The sequence below is a fragment of the Bos indicus x Bos taurus genome, chromosome 5, assembly GCF_003369695.1.
Source record: "Bos indicus x Bos taurus breed Angus x Brahman F1 hybrid chromosome 5, Bos_hybrid_MaternalHap_v2.0, whole genome shotgun sequence".
In the NCBI taxonomy this organism is placed as follows: domain Eukaryota; kingdom Metazoa; phylum Chordata; class Mammalia; order Artiodactyla; family Bovidae; genus Bos; species Bos indicus x Bos taurus.
Window position 1 is genome coordinate 86,402,628 of NC_040080.1, and position 20,911 is coordinate 86,423,538.

General features: G+C 40.8%; 1 protein-coding gene across 2 annotated transcripts; it reads right to left on the reverse strand.

Moving 5' to 3' along the window:
* Positions 1-4,322: 4,322 nt before the first annotated feature.
* Positions 4,323-18,828, reverse strand: SLC38A2 (solute carrier family 38 member 2). 2 transcript variants are annotated; one of them, XM_027542652.1, is made up of 16 exons: positions 18,503-18,828; positions 17,171-17,368; positions 16,807-16,888; positions 16,543-16,658; positions 13,530-13,603; positions 13,348-13,440; positions 13,136-13,217; positions 11,651-11,733; positions 11,204-11,262; positions 10,945-11,112; positions 10,459-10,538; positions 10,244-10,344; positions 9,536-9,660; positions 9,026-9,170; positions 8,818-8,915; positions 4,323-7,332 (listed from the first exon to the last, which is right to left on the reverse strand). In XM_027542652.1, exons 2-16 carry the CDS (start codon positions 17,284-17,286, stop codon positions 7,234-7,236), a joined length of 1,521 nt encoding a protein of 506 aa, XP_027398453.1. In that variant the 5' UTR covers positions 17,287-17,368; positions 18,503-18,828; the 3' UTR covers positions 4,323-7,233. The 2 variants fall into 2 exon arrangements, with proteins under 2 accessions (XP_027398453.1, XP_027398454.1); XM_027542653.1 differs by lacking the exon at positions 16,543-16,658 and having other exon boundaries at positions 4,330-7,332; positions 18,503-18,792.
* Between the last annotated feature and the right edge of the window lie 2,083 nt (positions 18,829-20,911).

Consider the following 20,911-nt stretch of genomic DNA (forward strand, 5'->3'; position numbering starts at 1 on the left):
CAGGTATTGCTCACTGCTAAGGGCTTCCTTGGTGGCTCAGATGGTAAAGAATCTGCCTGCAATGCAGGAAACCCGGGTCGATCTCTGGATCAGGAAGATCGCCTGGAATGGCCACTCCAGTATTCTTGCTTCGAGAATTCCATGGACAAAGGAGCCTGGGGGGCTGCAGTCCATGGGGTCCAAAAAAGTTGGACATGACTTAGCAACTAACACACACACAAGGGTTATTACAGAAAAGGATACAGAGCAAATGCAACAGGAAAGAGAGACACAGCAGGGTATACCAGAGAGGACCATCATGGGCTTCCGAGACCTTTTTTGTCCAAGGTCACACAAGAATGCTTTTTGTTGTTGTTAGCACTCAACTATAGGGGCGTGTGTGGAATGTCTTTGTCTGGGGAAGTCCGAATGAGCCTCAAGTTCCAAGGCTTTTATGGGGGCTAGTCACATAGGCATATCCTGCTCTGCAACCAGGCTTAGCTATCAAAACTCAGAATTCCAATAATGACATCAGGCACACGTCATAAACCTTGGTGTTTATAAAGCAACCTGAAAAGCCAATATAGGATAATCTGTTGCTTCAAGGGTTTGTAACAAAATCATCGATCATCACATAGAGAACATTTTCAGGGTAGCATTCCCAGGAGTTGGCCAAGGGTCACTCAGGGTTCCCTTGAATCAGGCTTGCAGTTAATGTTTTTCTCACAACATGTGGGGGACAACCTAATTTGACTAGGATTTGGAAAAGGATGTCGCAGCCACAGGCTCACGTTGTAGAGGTTAAAGATGGCTTCTGCCACCTGGAGGCAGATCATAGGCTAGGCAAGAAAGCCTTCCAATTGGAGGCCTCTTGTTTTTGTTTTTTTTTTATGTTTATTTTTAATTTTAAAAAACGGTTTTATCAGAATTTAGTTGCTTTACCATGATTTTGTTTCTGATGTACAACAAAATGAATCGGCTATATATATACATATATCCCCTCCCTCCCACCCTCATCCCACTCCTCTAGGTCATCACAGAGCCTGGAGCTGAGCAACCTGTGCTATATAGCAGCTTCCTGCTAGCTAGCTGTTTTAGATATGGTAGGGTATATATGGAGACCTCTTGTTAAAGATGACTGAACTCTATTTTTTAAGTCTAAGTGTTTAATTTCATGATACTAGCTATATTTATTTGGCAAGCATTTAGTAAAATTTTGAGCCTCACCTCGACTCTCAGCGACCCCATGGACTGCAGCCCACCAGGCTCCTCCGTCCATGGGATTTTCCAGGCAAGAGTACCGGAGTGGGTTGCCATTGCCTTCTCCGCAACTATGCTGCACAGGGCATATTTATTCATTCAACAATTATTTTCAGAATGTATGTACTATTTGCTAGACATTGTTGTGTTGAGGGTAAATTAATGAAAACTCAGATGTCTGTTTTTATGAAGCATACAAGTCTTGTGGGGGGAAATCAGAACAAATGTGATTTGAGGAAGCTATAATCTACTGAGTTTGGAGCAAAGTCATAAGAGAAGGCAGGTGCACTACCTGGAAGTCTAGAAAAAAGAAATCCAAAGAAACTGGTTATTGGTGTCTGTGGGCTATTTTACTAGATCAGCCATTCGAATTTGTCTGGAACTGAGGTGTTTCCCAGGATGCAGGGCTCTTTCTGTGAAAACTGTTCTCTCAGCCAGGGGGTGAGTCCTGCAGCCATGGCTCTGCTGTATTACCTGTTCACCTGACTAGAAATTAGGACCCATTATTAGCCAGTGTTTATCTCCAGAAGTTGGCTGGACAAGTTGCTCTGAATCTAACTGCATAGCCCCATCATGAAGTCTGCACACCTGTCATTGAGGTCTCTAGAATAAATCTAGCCTGTTTAACTTTTTATTTTGCAAGTTTCTTTTTTTTTTTAAATTTTTAATTGGAGGCTAATTACTTTACAATATTGTGGTGGGTTTTGCCATACATTCACATGAATCAGCCTTGGGTGTACATGTCTTCCCCATCCTGAACCTCTCTCCCACCTCCATCCCCATCTCATCCCTCAGGGTCATCCCAGTGCACCAGCCCTGAACACTCTTTCTCATGCATTGAACCTGGACTGGTGATCTGTTTCACATGATAATATACATGTTCCAATGCTAGTCTCTCAAATCATTCCACCCTCGCCTTCTCCCACAGAGTCCAAAAGTCTGTTCTTTACATCTGTGTCTATTTTCCTGTCTTGCATATAGGGTCATCGTTACCATCTTTCTAAATTCCATATATATGCGTTAATATACTGTATTGGTGTTTTTCTTTCTGGCTTACTTCACTCTGTATAATAGGCTCCAGTTTCATCCACCTCATTAGAATTTATTCAAATACATTCTTTTTAATAGCTGAGTAAGATTCCATTGTGTATATGTACCACAGCTTTCTTATCCATTCATCTGCCGATGGACATCTAGGTTGCTTCCATGTCCTGGCTATTGTGAACAGTGCTGCGATGAACATTGGGGTACACGTGTTTCTTTCAATTCTAGTTTCCTTGGTGTGTATTCCCAGCAGTGGGATTGCTGGGTCATATTAGCCTGTTTAACTTTTAATTTTCTGAGGTACCCCAATCTCCTTCTAAGAAGCTCACTGCCATTGTTTTTTTCCAAGAAAGACAATTACTTCAAAATGAAGGGACAAAAGATTTTTTGCTAGATGTGTTATTGTTTCCATAGCTAAACTACTATTTTGATGCAGTCCAATGCAAATACCAAATGGATATTTTAATGTTATTTTAAGAAAGTGATAAAAATGTGTTTCATATGAACCTCATAAAAGTTTCTAGAGGTCCAGTGGTGTGGCCCAGAGAAGGCAATGGCAACCCACTCCAGTGTTCTTGCTTAGAGAATCCCAAGGACAGCAGAGCCTGGTGGGCTGCCGTCTATAGGGTCTCACAGAGTCGGACACAACTGAAGCGACTTAGCAGCAGCAGGAGCAGCAGGGGTGTAGGCATGTCAAGCTCTTTCTTTTATAGGCATAACAGGACGGCCCCTTCTTCCCAATCCTGGCAGACTGACTCCATCAGGTTGTTCTTCTTAACAAGGCCACTCACTGCTCCAGTAGACAGCTGGTTTCCCACCTTTGACAGGAAGTCTCTGCCATCATTCTTGCTTATGTTAATTAAGTGGATCTTCTTTACTTTGTTGTCAGAAACTGAACTAAAATGAATTCTCTAGGTAAGAGTATTTCCAAGATGATCAACAGCTCTGGATTTTTCTGTTCCTTGGCTATTCCTCAAGCTTACTGGAAATATCTGGCTCTCTGTAGAGCTGAAATTTATCTCAAGTGACCCACGCACCAAATATATTTCAAATTTCAGATCAATAAACTGGCATCCAGAGTTCAGTATTTCTTAAAAATGAAATCATTTCACTAGATTTTAAAAATGGTGTGACTGAAAACTGGATTCTGTGAAAACCTGAGTCTGACACATTACCCCAGCCTCTTTCCATGGGCACGTTACTTGCACACAGTAGCTGTTTCATTAAAGCTTCTCGGGTGACTAGAAACTCTGCTAGTCCTTTGTTCTTGAGATGTTGCAAATTCTGCTGTACTTTCTAAACACAATTTCCTTCCCTCTTGCACAGTTAGTAACCGGATATAAATTTATTGCATTCAAGTTTCCCTTTGTCTTTGGAACCACTCCCTGGCACACCTGTTTTGGATATTTCACTTTCTAATCCTCAAGCTTTCAACCAACCAGCAGGCCACACCTGAGCTACGGTGTGTATGTCAGTAAACTTCCTCAGTGTCCATCCCTCAGGTAACTTTCAGCTGGTCTGATCTCTCTCCAGCCATAACACTTCCTTTCCTTTACTGGAACTATTCCACAAGGGCTGAACTCATCTGACTTCTTCCCAGGCCTATTTCAGCACCCCTTATTTTACTTATGCATCAGAAATCACTTGGATACCTTTCTGGAGAAACAAACAAAAATTCCTAGGCTGCCCTCCAGACCCATGGAATCAGCCTACATAGGCACATGCTCCAGAAAACTTAATTCCCTCAGGACCCTAGTTTTTGGACCTGGAGTCCCCAGATAGTGGCACATTAAAAAGCTCCCCAGGTGTGATTATGGTGCACTGTTTACTTACAGCAGGTTCAAGACTTGGTCCTCCAGATTAAAAAAAAAATTTTTTTTTCCATTCCTCCAAATACTTGGTATGCAAGCATTTTTGATGACCATTTTTGCTTCATCATAATCACTAACACTATATGAACCCCTACTAAGTGCTACCTTACTGTGCTTACAAAATACACAAGACACAACTTATCACTGCTTTAAATAAAACACTGCTGCTCAGGATTAAACATGTATTTATTTTAGTTCAGTTAAAACAAACATACAATGTTTCATTGAAACGGTGTAGCACTCTTTGCCAACAAGTCTTACTGGAATTGTTGGCCTCTATAACAGTACAGTGGGGATATTTACATTATATACAGAAAGCTTACCACATCCAGGTTCTCAAAGGTCTTCCACCACACTAGAGCACATTTGATTTCATTACATTAGATCATGTTTTAATGTGATGTTTTAATAGCTAATACATTTTGAAAGTTTAGACCTTATTTAAAATTTAAGAGTTCTGAACTTGCACCAAGTTTTCATGAAAAAAATGTGTTGTTCACATAGTCTGCTTATTGCAAATACAATTTTAACAGTATTTTAAATTTTTAGTGTTTACACAATTTGTCAATTTGTTTATTGAAATCTCTGTACAGGTACTTTTGGGACAATTCTTATAGATACATAATGTGAATTCATCAAAATGCAGTTAAGAAACTTATAAGGATATATACATTTCAACCCAAGACCCAAACCTGACATTATATACAACCTATTTACAAATACATATGGACAGACACTGTATGTACATAAGATTATCATAAATATTGAAAAATAGGTTAGCTTTAATGGATTAATGCTGTTCTATAAATAACATTAGTTATAACTGAAACATCCACGGAAGACAGCAATGCAAAATGAGGTGACAAGACAGTGGTTTTAATACTGAAGACTGCTCATTACTGGGAATTCACTGTTTAGGAACCTCCAGATAGACAAAGATAGCTCCAAGAAAATCATGCAATGAAATTTACCCTTGGCAGTTGATTTGGAACCTCAAAGAGCCAGGGGACTGGAGGAACCTTCCACATCGATTTTTTTTTTTCATTTCTTCCTGGTTGCCTCGGTATTTTCTCCCAAATAAAAGGATGTAAACTGTAGAGGTATTCCCAGGCAAGTCTTAAGTTACAAAACCAGCAATTCTTTCCAGGAATTCAAGCAGAAGTGCCAATTCTTGGTCTGAGCTAGAGGTGAGGTTCTGGATTCGAATGGAGTGCCAAAAGCCCAATTGAATGAAAGCAGTGCTGTAGAATCCGTCTTCTCACTGCCTTTCGAGATGGTCCCCACTTTCATTTTTGTAGAAACAAACAAAAATGGACCATTGGTTTCACCCAATGGAGCACTACAAGACGTCTTCCAGTTCAGTTCCACAAGGGTCTCTGACTACAGACACATCTTGTCTGCAACTGAGTCACATATAATACAAGAATGCGTAACAAAAATCATGTCTGCCACATTTCTGGCCCTTGCCTAAAACTAAAAATGTTAAGTTCAAGAGAACAACCTTACAGTCAGGTGACAAACTGATGATTCCATTATTTGCTTCCCTCAACCACTAATGGAATTATGTGTATTAGATTTTAGACATTATGCCTAATGAGCAAAGTACCACATTATTTAATAACATATTCACCATACACCATGACGTACAATAAATGTGCTCTTAAAGCCAAGTAATTGTTTCACTTCTAACTGGGATTGAAATGGAAGGGTGATCATGCAGTCGGACCAATAGTTACACTCAGGTTGCACTGTTTTCCCTAGCTAACCATTTGTTGGATGTAAACAAGTAATTCTACATTGTACAAGAATGAGATGACAATGCAGTGCACGTGAGTTTTTTTAAAAAGCTTACTGCATGAGAAACCCAGTGGCCTATATAAAGAGAACTTATAGCAAATATAGGTGTAACCTATGGATTAATTAGACCTCTACTGTAGACAAAACATGAACACAACTAAACCATACATTGTCAAGTAATTCACACTTCCATAGCAGATGAGCCATATGAAAAGTTGTACTCTCTGGATAGAACAGTTTTGGCCTACAGCCATCAAATGCCCATTTTCCACTTTTGGAAGCAATGCCAAAAAAGGGCTGGCCCAAAAAAATCCAGAGCTGTCAACCCAACTCTGGAGGCAGATGCAACTGAATAAACCCTGTTTTACCCAATTGCACTATTTGGTACCTCAAAATTAGTTATTTTATTTCCCACAGAAATACCTGCATTATCTTCCATTCTAATAGACTGAAGCCATAAATATTTCAGAGTCTAAATGAACAAAAATATTTGGGGACAGAGAAGAAAAGTGATGAACAGAGTTCACCTGATTTGGTGTAGCCACAATCAACCAATTGTCTTTAAAGGTAAAGTCTGAATGGAAAATGCTCCTAATTACAGTGTAATTTTTCATTATATCATTTCCTCTAAAAATTATTTTGGATTAAAAAAAAGTATTTGGCTTAGTATGCCTACAAAAAGGCAAATCATTTCATAATACTAGTAGTAATTGTTTTTAAGTAACAATGATTTTTTTCATGGAATTCACTGACAACTGCTTTTGGATAAAGTTCAAAAAAAGCAATTTTTAAAAAATAAAATAGTGCTTCTGAGGTCTTTGAATATTTTTGGTACAAAAAAATAATAGTGTTTTTCTCAATGGTTATTTCAATACTTTGCTGTAAATTAAAAAGAATTATTTCTCACATCGAATGGTTCCATTAGGCACATTCAAGTAAAATCATAAAATATCCAAGTTAAACAATGACACAGCCAAACATGTGGCTTGATTAAAGTTAAGAGTTCGTCCATTCTCTGGAATGGAATAAAATTGTCACTTCCGTTAACCCGAGACTCGTGGTTTGGTGTTAATATCCATTTCTACCATACAGAATAGTTTCTTTAAGAACAAAACAAAACAAAACAAGAGTTCACTTATTCTGCACTCAGAAGAACCAGCGAGGAATCTGCACTTCAAAAGGAAGTGAAACTGAAAATATTAGGTGAAATTTCATAGTAGTTGAGAGCTGTAGACTCAACACTGGCATCAAATGGACTACTGTGGAGTTTTAGAGGTGGTGGTTAATGGCCACCTCCCGGGGCATTGTGGACCCAATCCAACACAATCAAGGCCATGCTTCCGGTCATCACCACTATGCCACTGAGCAGAAAGAACATAGCCTGCAAAGAGCACAGAGAAAATGGATTAGCAAGCAACAACACATATATGCTAAATATTCTTCTACTTTTAAAAACTAGGCTTATAGATTCTAAAGGGGCTCCCAGGTGGCGCTAGTGGTAAAGAACCCGCTTGCCAATGCAGGAGACACAAGAGATGTGGGTTTGATTCCTGGGTTGGGAAGATCCCCTAGAGTAGGAAATGGCAACCTACTCCAGTACTCTTGCCTGGAGAAATCCACGAACACAGGATTTGCACTAGTGAGCAATAGTCAGTTGGTCCCAAAGAGTTGGACAGGACTCAGTGAATTAGCACATACAATAAATTCCTAAAAGTATGTCTGTATTATTTCACAGAGCTACAGTTTAGCTCACTAAACTGTCTTGAACCATCAAAGTTAAGTAAGGAAAGTCGCTCAGTTGTGTCCAACTCTTTGTGAGCCCATGGACTGTAGCCTTCCAGGCTCCTCCGTTCATGGGATTTTCCAGGCAAGAATACTGGAGCGGGTTGCCATTTCCTTCTCCAAGGGATCTTCCTGACCCAGGGATCGAACCCAGGTCTCCTGCATTGCAGGAAGACTATGATCTGAGCCGCAAGGGAAGCCACTGAATGATCAAGGGGTTATCCATAGAATACTAAGTTACTGTATCTTTAAAATCTTTTCAAACTTTCCCTCCTCATTCCTTTGTATCAAAAGAAAAAGTAAATAATCTTCTTTACTAAGTAAACTATTGCACGCAACAAAACTGGACTGGTATTTTTGCATTTTTGAAAGGGAAAAATCTTAACTTTTAAAATCAAATCTAAGTTATCTTAAAAATGTAGCCCAAGCTAAAGCTGGAGGTTTTTCTAAGAGACATGAGTAGGTCAACTCTAATTTTACTCTTCAATTATTGCACCAGATATTTTGAGTAAAACAAGATAACGGTTGTTGGTTCATAAGCATTTCTAGTACTTCAGTCAGACAACAGTTGTGGGAAAAAAGGACTGAAATGCAGTCTTTCTTCTTCTAAGTATCCCCACCAGGATCGTTTGTGGTTAACATATCATAATCTTTGCAAAATCAGTTGTTATTATACTTTATAGTGTAATAACCCCCTGACCCCACTTGAGCTTTGCTTTGAAAATGGTTAGTCTCATTTGACTAAATACTCCATTTTTATTCTCTTTTATACACTCCAGGCCCATTTAAGTGCCTGTCACACAGCAGGTGGTCAAGGTTATACTTTTAACCTCTATTCCTATTTCTAAAGTATCTAGTAACTTTCTTGCAATAAACTTAAGAATACATACCAGAAGGCAAACCATGTCTCCCCTCCCCTCCTCCCCCATTCTTCCATCTGTGAAGTACACATTTATAGGTATATTTATTAGAAACTTAAAATGAAACTACAACAAATGACATTTAGGAGACTAAAATTACAATCAGTTGAGGAACTTCTGGCATTAGATTATTATTATTTTTATGGTCATAAACTCTCACTCACCCCAATCTTTTGTACAGACTTCATAGGTTCTTTCTTCACTAACTTGATATAGAATGCAGATGGAAGAATAAAAATCAACATAGCAGCTGCAGATGCACCTGTAAAAACAGCATTGACTATTTCTTAAGAATTCAATGAATCACTTGCTATCCCTTTAACTTTAAAACTCCTGATAATTCAATCAACTTTGATACTTCCCAAAACTTACCAATGAAACCAAAGATATCCCTAATATTTGGTACAAAGATGACAAGCAAATTGGTAAACACCAAGATAGACACTGTAATGACACTATGACGCCACCAACTGAACTCTTTCGATGCACACAGCAAATGAGTTATGGAACTCCGGATCTGCAAAAAATAAGTGAATAAATCAAAACTGCAGCTTTAATCAATGAAAAAGAGCTACAAACAACAGGAACTACACCTAAACAAGTAGCTATTTAAATACTCAAAGTGTACCCCTCCTCTACTGCTCTTTTCCTAAACATCTAAGCATTAGAAAGATCATTATATCCTGAATTATGGGAAAAGATCCCAAGATGTATTTTAAAGATGGACAAAACATTAACAACAACAACAACAAAAACCTTTCAAAACCAAAAACCCTTGATACTGCTGTAGTAGTGTTTTTCTTCTTAGAGAACACAAAAATCTCACAAATCTTCATGTCTAACAACTCATTCCTACTGAAAAGAGAGCAGGTGATCACTTACTGGGAAAATGACAACAGGTACTGTCAGGGTGACAGCCACCAACACAGCCAAACGGACAATGAGAAGCAGAATATCAGTTTCCATGACAGAAGAGTAGGTATGAAGCAATTCTGACTCAACGTGTCCTATAGAGAAAGACAAAAAAAGAAAAAACGCTTCATGTGTGTTGTTTTCTCTGGAGATTAGTTAGAAAAATCTAACTTACAGCTATTATCTGCACCAAAGTTATTAGCTACTCACAAAACGACTATAAACTAAGAGGCTAATAAGATTAATTTGGAATTAGGGTTAATGCAATTAAAATAACATTGAAGAAAAATTTTTCTAAATACCTAGGAGAGATTTAGCCACATGACCCCCATTAAAAACAACAGGAGCTAAATAGCTAAATCCCAGGGTTTGGCTTACAGTCTGCATGTGTGTTGTATATCTGAAGGGAACGGGAGAGGAGAGCCAGGATGAACCTAGATGCAAGCACATCACATATAAAAATGCCATCATATGGCTAATGGTGGATTTTGGAGCCTGTTCTCTAGAAATTACTGATTCAATATACACTACAGGAAATTCTAAACTCTAGGTTCAATTGCTCATCACAAATATGAAATATACTGAAACAGACTGAGCATTTAAAGTGACAGAACTATACATACAAAGTATGAACTTCATTTCATTCATTGTCCTTTTTGTAAACTAGACATTATTTACCGTAAAATGTCAGGTATCCAAAGAGGGCAGCAAGCAGGTACATGAGAAACATAGCAAAAAAGGAAATCTTGGACACATTCATCATTCTTCGACGGCTGCGGCTGCACAAATTCAAAGGAAAATATACATGCATATTATAGCCGTAGTTGTAGCAGCAATCTAGTATTTTTCCAGCTTTTCCAATTAATTTATATAAAAGTTGCTAAAGCACTCACCCTTTAAGCTCTTCATAAATAGGAAGAATAGCAGGATGACAGACAAATGAAAAGGTCAGAATTGGCACAGCGTAGACAGTCTGCAAAAAAATGTGAAACCCTTCTTAACATCCTGATGTAACAAACTCATGTGATATCACAGTCCTGCAACCTACATTTTATACTCATTAATCTTAGAAATCAAAGCTTAAAATGTTTTCTTGCCTAATTAGCTCTTCTAATTTGTTCACTAGGTGTGACCAATATTCTCACTTCTGAATGTGGCAGTTACTAAGATGAGATGATCTTCTCATCTTTCAATCTACTTTAAGATACAAACCAACACTTTCTTCTCAGTCCTCAATAATGAACTAATAACCATGCTTCCTAAAGAGGAAGCTACTACCTCACCTCCCTTTACCTTAGGAGTGTTAAAACTTCCAGTGGGTTGTTTTCCCTATTTTCTTCCCCAAAATCTTTCTTTGAAAACAAAATGATTATAGTTACCTGTGAGTTGAAGATAAAATAACGTGGTTGGCAAGAATCACTTTCAGTCCTATTAAAACCCATATCAGGTAGAAAAGTTGCTGGCTGTGTTAAGCTGCTGTTTACTGTTTCATTAACTAGAAAAGCAATTTCTGCAGGACAAGAAATCTGAAATTTCTTGAAAATCACCTGAAAATATATTATTTTGCATTTGTTAGAATGAATAATGTGACAGGGCTTAGAAAAAGAATCTTTAGCTTTAAAGAAAAATTATACCTACCACAATCAGAAAGAACATCATACACAGCAAGGAAAGGCCACTGGTATATCCCAAATATCCTACAAGGAGGAAAAAACATGGGATTCATTTACTAAATCAGGTTTAGGGCAAATATGACTCAATTCTGTTTCTAAGACTTCAGTGTGGACACATGAAATTTCTAATTCTTATACAGCAAGACGCAGAATTACTTAAAAATACTTGTTAATAACTAAATCGGTAACAACTATCCCTTTTGCATTTTTTATAAAGCACAAGATGTTCTAAATGGCAACCAAGTGCTTGGGCCTTTTGGTAGAATTTCTTGAAGACTGGCAAGTTACGAATGCAATTCTCAAAGGTATGTTTTTGGGGTTCTTTAACTCAGCCTTCATTATTTTCTATTAAGAGAAAGCCAACTAGTTGGTGGAGCTCATTTCAATTCTCTTTAGAGATGGATTTGCTCACCTAAATTCCTCAACAGTGACAAGGGAAGAATGAGCACCAGTGATACCAGCAGAACCAAATAGTCACCGTTCAGATACCACAATCTGAATGAAAGAAAAGAAAACCAAGGTCACAACCAGTCATAAATATCCTCAGAATAACATATATTTCTTCTCACAGGGCTCGTTTTATACTTAAAAAAAAAAAAGAGAGAGAGAGAGACAGACAGGTTGGAAAGAGTTATCACTTATTCAAAAAGCCCACATAGGCAGGAACAGCTTTCTAACTTAGTGTGCACAATGAATATTCACTCAGGTTAGAAATGGGGTCTGCAACAGTATCACTTTTGTCCCACTGTTTGCTCTGGGAAGGCTGCCAGCTGCTTCATAACATAAAATGCTTCTTAAAGGCTTGATACTAACGGAGGGAACAAAGCGGCATTGTTAAGCCAGTTAATCTTATCTTTAAGCATTTTTAGAAAATTGTACACCAACTTTGTCATAGCTTTAGCTCACATTTTTTAAATGCTGGAAACAAGGAAATTTTAAAACAAGTTTCTATCAGACATTTGTTAGCAAATGTTACTTACTAAACATTTCAACACGGAAATTTTTTCACAGTTCGATAAAATACATAGGCAAAAAACAAACAACAAAACCCAGTCCCCTCCAAACAAGAGCTTATTTCAGGCTGTCAAGAGTATGTGACACCTTGACCCACCTTGACTCCAACAGTAAAAAGATCCCTTCTGAACTCAGAGAAAATGTTATGCACCTCTCTAAAAGTTTTAGCAATGTTTTTTCCTTTTTAGGTAATCAACTATACCTTGCTTTAAATCACTTATTTTCAAATTCTAATTGCCCTGTCAATTCTAACTCAGCTCACTTTAGCAATAAAGACCCCCCACAGAAAACTAACATTTAAAGACCAGCTTATTAGGTTTCAAATGCTGCAGAGATAACCACACTTTTCTGTTTTGAGATATGAGCTGCATGAAAGCAGGGAAGTACATTATCCCTCCTCATGTTTACTTTAGATAAAAACCTGTTAGTCTGCTCGGATGAGTAACTCTGCTGGAAGGACAAGGTTTCTACAGCATGGCCATACATTTTCTGGTATTCTGCATTTTCAACAGATTTTCCAATTCACAAAAATCAGACAGGGATTGATTTTTAATATAATTCAAAATGTTAGTCCTAACTTAGGTTGGGGTATAAGTTATTCAACTGAATCTTCTGGGGACAGAGAAACTAAGTAGTTTCAGAAAACCTGTTTACATACATACATACATTTGAAATTTGTTATTCAGTTAGCTATCTAGCCACTATCTTGGCCTTTCCTTTGTGAAGTTCAAATCAGTTTCTGGCGGACTTCTTGGTCAGTTTCAACAGGAATATTAACAAAAAATAATTTACTGATAATCATTTTGTATCCAACTTTGATAAAATGTATCTAATCATTTTAGACTGCAATTGTTTCTTATGAGTAACCTTACTTAGCACCTACCCATTTGTATCTTCAATGTTCATTAATGCCTGGATCACCAAAGGTAACTCATATTTCACTATGAAGAGGTAGCTTGACATAGCTGGAGGAAAACAAAATTATACCATTACAAGTGCAAAATGTTGCATGTGACACCAAAAATAGCGTGTCACCACTCTCTGCTACATAAAGAGCAAAAAACTATACCCAAATCATCTTTTAAAAACTCTTACCTCCAATGTTCTGCATTGTAATGGATCCAGATGCTGTGAGCTTCCCAACCATTCCAAATGCTTTATGTCCCAGCTGTTCATATAATAAAGACCCTATAATTTAAAGAACACAGATGCATGAAGGGAGATAAAGAAAATCACGATAGGCATAATTGTTTTAGAAATACAGAGTGCTACCATACCTCCTTCATTGGCAGTCTTCAGAAGGAGATGAACAGAATACAGGGAAAATATTGACACAAATGTCAACAGAATTCTGATGAGAGAAGAAAAAGGTGCAGGGTTATACATAAGCACGTTTATACTTAAAAGACGATTCTTTTTGACTCTATTTAAACATTAAATACAAAACCTGTCCTAATATTTTGGCTAGACAGAATGACCCCAATGATGTGTGTTCACTCTTCTGGCTAGCATGTCAACAAGCTCTTACCTGACCCTAAACATGACTGCATCATGTCTCAGGTAATAGCTCTACAGTACTGGTTATGAACAGGGTCCACCCACTGAACCGGTGCTGGGAGACACTGGAAAGATTAACTTTCCAGTGGTAGAGTTATAAGACTTATATTCTGATTCTGCTACCATGGTAATTAGTTATGTACTTGCTACTTCTTTGTGTTGTAATAGTTCCTATACCTATAAAACGGTTTTAACATTTGCCAGTTACTTGGGAAATCCAATTGAGACAAGTTCAGGAAAGGTCTGGAGTTCCCTTGAACCATATAGGTAAGCATAGGAATGGGACTATATAAAGGAAGGAAGGATGATACATGCTAAGTGTCAGGGACAGCTTTACAAAAAACTGTCATCAGTTATTTGTAAAACTGATGGGTGTCATCAGCACACATCAGAGGAGTAACTACTGAGAAGATGTACTATACTGTACCCCATGGTATGGAAGACAAGCCCAGCACTGCCACAAAGTTAAACAATGTCTGTGTGAGAACAAGCAATCTATCAGTGAGACTGGGCTGTCTCCTCCCTCAGTCCTTTCGCTTGGATGGAACAGGAGAAAAAAAAAGAATAGAGAAGAACTAAAAGGTTCTCTACTCAGTCACTAAGTTTTCCTTTAGGGCACACATTGTCTCTCATTCCAGCTTTCCTTTCCTCCCCACCAGGCAAGCCGAGAAAAACAAATTTCTTTTTATTAAAATGAGCCAACAACAACAACAAAAAATCAAAACAGGGAAACTCATAGAAGACTCTGCAAATAAGATGACAGTCACATTTTCCAAATTCTGAAATGGCAAACTGGATAAAGTACCATTTAAGGTCTGGCAAAGAAATAGATGTCTGTTAGTTAAACATAGCTGGTGGCATTAAGCTGCCGTTCCAATGCCAAAAGTTTAACGGTGTCTAATCTGCAGTGGCAATGACACCATCAGCCTCATCGCTAACTGAACAAAGCATGGCTTAATCAAAAACAATGTTGAAAGTGTGCTAACAAACTCAGTCCCTCTTTTACACAGAGAAGACAACAAGGAATGAACAGACTCCATAACCTTTGAGGTCACTTTCAATCTCAAGACTGGGTCTTCTTTATAGGGTAAGCTACAGAGTTGTTTAACCAGATGAGGGCAGCCACGAGGCTTTTGGACCATTTACCTTTATACCTCGACATATACCATGTAAAACAGTGACGGATTTAAAACTCACTTTAGCATTTGTGATATTATTTAGCCATTTATTGAATAATCAAACATTCAAACACTACTAAAGTATAAATAATTTCAAAAGTGCAAGGGTACATATCAGAATTCTGAGTTCCTTTATGAAACAAAGGTAGCATTTTACCTCATGTAAATTCTGCACCACAACCACACTGGAAGCATTTAAAAATTGCCTCTGGTTTTTACATGAAGAGTTAGGAAGGGTTTCAAACATTTAACAATGATGCCATTCAAATACCCCACTAAAAACTTTGAAAACTCTGGGGTTCTTTCTATGTAAATTCCTGGCTCTTGGTCTTAGACCTCAAAAAGCCTCATGGTTGATGAAGCATGGTGAGTGAATCCTAGCTTCCAGTGCTCAAAGCCACACTTAACACATGTGGAATTTCACCACAAAGCAGAGTTTTGCAAAGGCTTGCTTTTCTTTTGATGAACATTCTCTTCTGCTAGAAAAAAATAACTTGAGTAGAGGCACCAGTCAGCTAACTAAAATAAGACTGTAGCAAAGAGCGAATTCCATGCTCTGTGTATACGTAGTTTCCTTGTCTGCACAGTAAATCACCCTAAAAAGAAAGTGCCTTAGCCAGGAGTCCACTGTAGCCCAATCTTAGGAGCAACGATACAAACATCGCGGAAACATATACTCAAAATCACAGGTATTTTTCTTTTATGCCTTTTTCCTGGAAATAAGGTCCATAGTTTTATATTCTCCAAGAGTCAGTGACCCTAAAATGGTTAAAAAGCACTGTTTGAAAGTCTTCTCCTGCTCCGAAATCCTATTCTACGTATTCACGTGGGAAAGCACAAGGAGTAACTAATTCTAACTAGACAACTAAGGAAAAAAAAAAAAACCAAAGCAATTCAAAGCAGGTATTTTTTAAAGTAGTCACATTTTGTTGTGGTAATCACACAGACATGGATTAAAAAAAAAAAAAACCCAAAAAATTGAGACAAAAAAAAAAAATATATATATATATATATATCACATATGGGTTGTTTTTCGGTGTCCAGAAAATTACGACTCACTTTTCTTAAACATGTTCTAGGTTAGACAAATACCATCACACCCTATATATTAAAAAAAATAAGTTGTTTTCCTTATGTACATGAGAGGCCACAGGTCCTTGGGGAAACTGTCAATTTACTAAACGGAGTTGAAGGTACCATGCTTTTTAAGTATTTCTTGCTTCAGAGTTTGCCAGAGTAAAAATTTTACCCTGGATCCATCCACAGTTCTTTATAAATACCCAATCCCTATTCAACTTTATTCCCTCCGACTCAAAGACTTTTCGGATTATTAGTTTTAAAAGTTGTCCTAATTTTCCCTACCTAATTGACTTTTTTGGTATCATGCAGTTATGTAGCAGAATAAAGAGATTATTGGATTTCTCACATTTTAAATTTTAAGCAAATGATTAAGTCAATTACTGCAACTGTAAATTCAGTCTCTGGAGCCAAAATATATGCTGTATCATCATATTAACTGCCCTGCGTGGCAGACTCACTACTTACACATACTTACATAAAAAGAGCAATTCCAGTATTAGCCATGGCATAAGAAAGCCCAAGGATTCCACTGCCCACAATCGCATTGCTCAGATTAAATACTGACATTCCAAAGGAAGTAGTACCTGGATGCTACATAGAGGGAAAAGGATAACCAAACATATAACAATAATTAAATGGAGAAAACCAGCTTTGGGCAAGTTAGACTTGAAATCTAAAAATAAAACTATTCTTTTACTCCATAAAGCCACAGAAACACAAATGATTATTTTTAACTTACAAAGTCAGTTTCATACTTCTTCTTCCCCAAATTCGATTCAAGTAAAAAGTTCTGGTTTTCAGGATCTACATCGGCATAATGGCTACAAAACAGAAAAACAAAAAAAATCCTAAATTGGTTGAAATACACAAAGGAATGCTTCAACACAAAACGCCCCCGCGTTTAGCTGTCACATATTTTAAATGCATATTAAGTAGTAGTCGACTTTCACACGACCTGAAGGCGTGTTCCCATACAACAACCAGATAATGTTCCAGAGATTACATGCTCTCTCCAAATGCTACAATAATTTTAAGCAACAGAATTCTACGTAAAGAACTTCCGATGCACACAAGCCGTTTTTAAAAACGCACACATCTCCCACCTTTTCAGAGCAGCTTGTTTGGTGGGGTAGGAGTAGTTGAAGTCGCTGTTGGAACTATAGCTGCTGCTGTCCTCATCTGGGGAAATATTGAACCTTCCCATTTCAGCTTTCTTCATGTTGGGCAGCGGGAGGAATCGGACGCTGAGTGTAGTGCTGGGTTCCTTTTGTCCTTGGAGACGCACGAGCCCGCGCGGCTGCCTGTGAAGGTAGAGGCGGCGCGTCAGGACTGCAGAGCCCGCCCTGGTCACGTGACACCGCCGGGAGGCGCAGCGCGGCTGATTCATCCCCCGCCAGGCGAGTGGAAAAGTACCAGCCGAGCGCGAGGGGCGGGGGCGCGCGCCGAGGGGCGGAAAAGTACAGACCGCGAAGCCGCCGAGAACAAAGATAGTCCCACCGCAACGCTGCGCCCGCTGAAGCCCGCGCCTTCCGGGACCCTAAGGACCCTCTCCCGCGCAATTTAACGTTTTGCCCTCTCTATTAGCCCAAGTTTTACGAAAGGGGCGTGGGGGGGAGCTCTGTTTCGCTTTTCCCGCAGCCTCCTTGGTCGTGCACAGGCACGCAGGGCACACATCCCATCCAGATATTTGGCTGGTGTGCATTGCATGTAGCCCAGGCACACAGCTCCCCGTTTCCAGCATTTACAATAGCAATGCCGCGTAATCCTTTCACGTCTGGAGCCCCCAGATGGGGAACTGCCTCTGCGGCAGACAGACTCGAAGGGGGCGTTAGGCGGACACGAGTTTTATCCCGAGAAGAGGAGCAGAGGGCGCGCAGAGAACCGAGGGTTTGTTTACACGCGCACGCCCGTGCCCTCGAGCACACCCGTCCACTGGCATTTGACTCCCAAGCTCTTCGCCCGGCCGGCCCCTCCTATGCCCGGAAAGGAAACTGATGCAATATCGATCGCCGATTGTCAAATGTGCCCGGTATGTCTTCCCCAATCGTGGCCTCTGCTACATTAAAAGCTCGAACCCACATCCGCCCTCCCCCAAATTCCAAGACCCCTGGATTTAATTGTTTTTATTAAATCAGTCACCAGACTTGTCGCAGTGGAACCGCGGGCCTGGCTGGCTTCCCCTCCCCCTAACGGGAAGATGCGGCTCCGATCTGGGCGGGCACACGGCCCCCGCGCCGCGCCCCTCCCCCGCCCATAAGAGGACAGTGACCCCCGCTGCAGGCCGGGATAGCAGACTGGCCAGCAAACCGAAAACGCCCTCCCCGGGAAGAAACGACACCCACAGCTGCCTTCCCGCCGCGGCCCCTCCCGGACGCCCCTCCCCCACTCCCGCCCGGCCCCCGCGGCTTTTGCACAGACGCCCCCGCGCGTGTTACCTTGGTGGTCTGGGTTCCTGTATCCCGGAAACAACACGCAAAAGACTTCGGTGAGTTTTTCTCAGTCAACAAAAATCATAAAGAAAAATAGAACAAAACGAAAAACCCAACAAGAGCCAGGAAAAGAATTTTAATTAAACAAGGAAATGGCAAGTTGCCGCCCCAATCGTCCGGCGTCCGCCGTCTGAAGGGAAAGGCGCGAGTGTGCGGAGCGCGTGGTCGGGCTGCTGGCGGCGGTGCGAGAAAAGCGCTCCGGGACGGCAGCGACGCGCGGCTCTGAGGCAGCGGGGCGAGCGGTGGGTTTTAGCGGGAGGACGCGTCAATGGGCGGGGCCCCAGCCTCCCGAGCTTGCTTTTTTGTATATCAACACTACCTGGGCTCCGCCCCCGGCCAGCCTGGGCCCGCGAGGCCCCGCCCAGCACCCCGCCCCGCCCCCTGCCCCCCCCTGCCTCCCTGCCCCACTGCGCCCCTCCGGGGTGGCGGAATCAAGCAGCCTAGCCCCGCCTGCTTCCTCCCCTGCTCCTTCCAGGCTAACTCCACTCTGCTGACTCTGGTCAGCCTGAAAGACCCCCTCCCCTCGCCCGTGCTTTCCCCTGTCTGTCCCTTTCAGCCCAGACTGGTGCCAAATATGCTCTTTCTCCAAATATGCTCGTGTCCGAGTTACCAGCAGGCTTTCCTTTCTCCTCTAGGCTCTTTGGGGACACATCCCGCCCATCCAGTGCTTTTCTGCATGTTATTTTTATGATTTACAGGGGGATTTTCTCTCGCACTCTTGGGCCAACGGAGCAACGTAGTCTCCGTGGTAGGTTTCTGTTCTCGTTCTTTCTTCTCGTTCCTAGACCTGCTTTCATTCTTCAGAACAAGCCTGATTAGGTCGGTTGGCAGCTCAATATCGGGATATCCTTTTTGTACGGAGATGGAAAACCCTATGAAGTGTAAAGCGACATCCTGCCCAGCAAGCCAGACTCTTTGCAAGGGTCCCCAGTGGGCGACTCGGCTCCTCCGAGGGGGTGTAGGATCCCGTTTTTCCTTCCTGGACATGTTTCGCTCATTCCACCACCCCAAATGAAGAGCTCTTCTCGCCCTCCTCGCCTTTCTCTCCTATTTACAGAGGCACTGCCTCCTTTGGAATGCGGGTGCACCCCTTCCAGTGTGGATGTGTTCTTGCTTAGCCAGGCAACTAGGGGGACCCTTCGCTGTGGAATACTCGGTGCTGCCGGAAAGGCTGGAAACAAAGGCCTCTTAGGAGAGAGAATTGTTGGTTGAATGAACGAATCAACAAACGACCTGACCTACTGCTCTCTTCCTTTTGGAGACGTGGGAGAGACTGAGCAGGGTTGGGTGTGATCACAATTTTTGCTTTCAATGTTTTCCTGAGGAAATCTGTACAACTGTTTCCATGACACGTGAGGCTGCGGGTGCCCTTGGCTTGCACCAGTGTGTATGATTGACATGGGAGGACCCGATTCCACTTTATACTCCTTTCTTCCCAACCCCTTCAACTGGTCAGACCAGTCTCACCTAAACAATACTCTTTCTTGCTTTAGAACCCAACTTCCCATCGCCATCACTCAGGGCTTAGTCACTGAGCCTCAGGAAGGCTTCCTTCCTCACCCCTCTTTATTCCAAGGAGTGTTTGCTAAACCGTGTGGTGAAAACGTTTTAGAACCTATGCTGTCTTGTACCCCGAATTGTTCATGTTTGTAGTCTTGTCCTACCAGGGAGACTGTGAGCACGCCAGGGCAAGTTTGGCATTTGATACACAATTAAGACTTTCACACAAATTCCCCGATAACACTGATCAACTCTTCTAGACTGGACAGCAATCTTAATAGTGGGTTAGGAAGGACTCCTTGAAAGTTCCTTACTGTCAAGTTTCAACTGATGAAAATCAAAAGGTCTTAAGTCACTTCTTCATCCAATTTAGTCCCCTGCATAGTCTGAAGTGATTGTGATTGGCAAGTCCTACTCTCAGACTAGTTCTCTCGTCAGTTGAATTTTTTGGTGGTGTGTATCACAGTGCATGGGCTTCCTTGGTGGCTCAAACGGTAAAGAGGTGGCTCAAAAGGGCTCCAGTGCAGGAGACCCGGGGTTCAATCCCTGGGTCAGAAGATCCCCTGGAGAAGGAAATGGCCACCCTCTCCAGTATTCTTGCCTGGAGAATTCGATGGACAGAGGAGCCTGGTAAGCTACAGTCCGTGGGATTGCAGAGCTGAACATGAGTGAGTGACTAATTTTCACTTTCATTATAATGCATGCTTAAGGGAACCTTTAAATTTGACTCGTGTGTGTGTGTGTGTGTGTGTGTGTGTGTGTGTGTGTGTGTGTGTGTATGTTGGGAGGAGGGCTGTAATCTTGTTCTGATTTTTCTATGACAAGAACCTGAACAGTAAATGACAAAAAAGAGGT

What these genes read in the sequence shown, in the direction of transcription:
- SLC38A2 (XM_027542652.1), bottom strand. Translation starts at nt 17,286, where the DNA reads ATGAAGAAAGCTGAAATGGGAAGGTTCAATATTTCCCCAGATGAGGAC. An exon ending in GTCACTGTTGAGGAATTTAG is followed by an intron (nt 11,263 to 11,650) that starts GTGAGCAAATCC and finishes TCCTCCTTGTAG; the next exon opens with GATATTTGGGATATACCAGT. An exon ending in TACCTGTTGTCATTTTCCCA is followed by an intron (nt 9,171 to 9,535) that starts GTAAGTGATCAC and finishes TATTTTTTGCAG; the next exon opens with ATCCGGAGTTCCATAACTCA.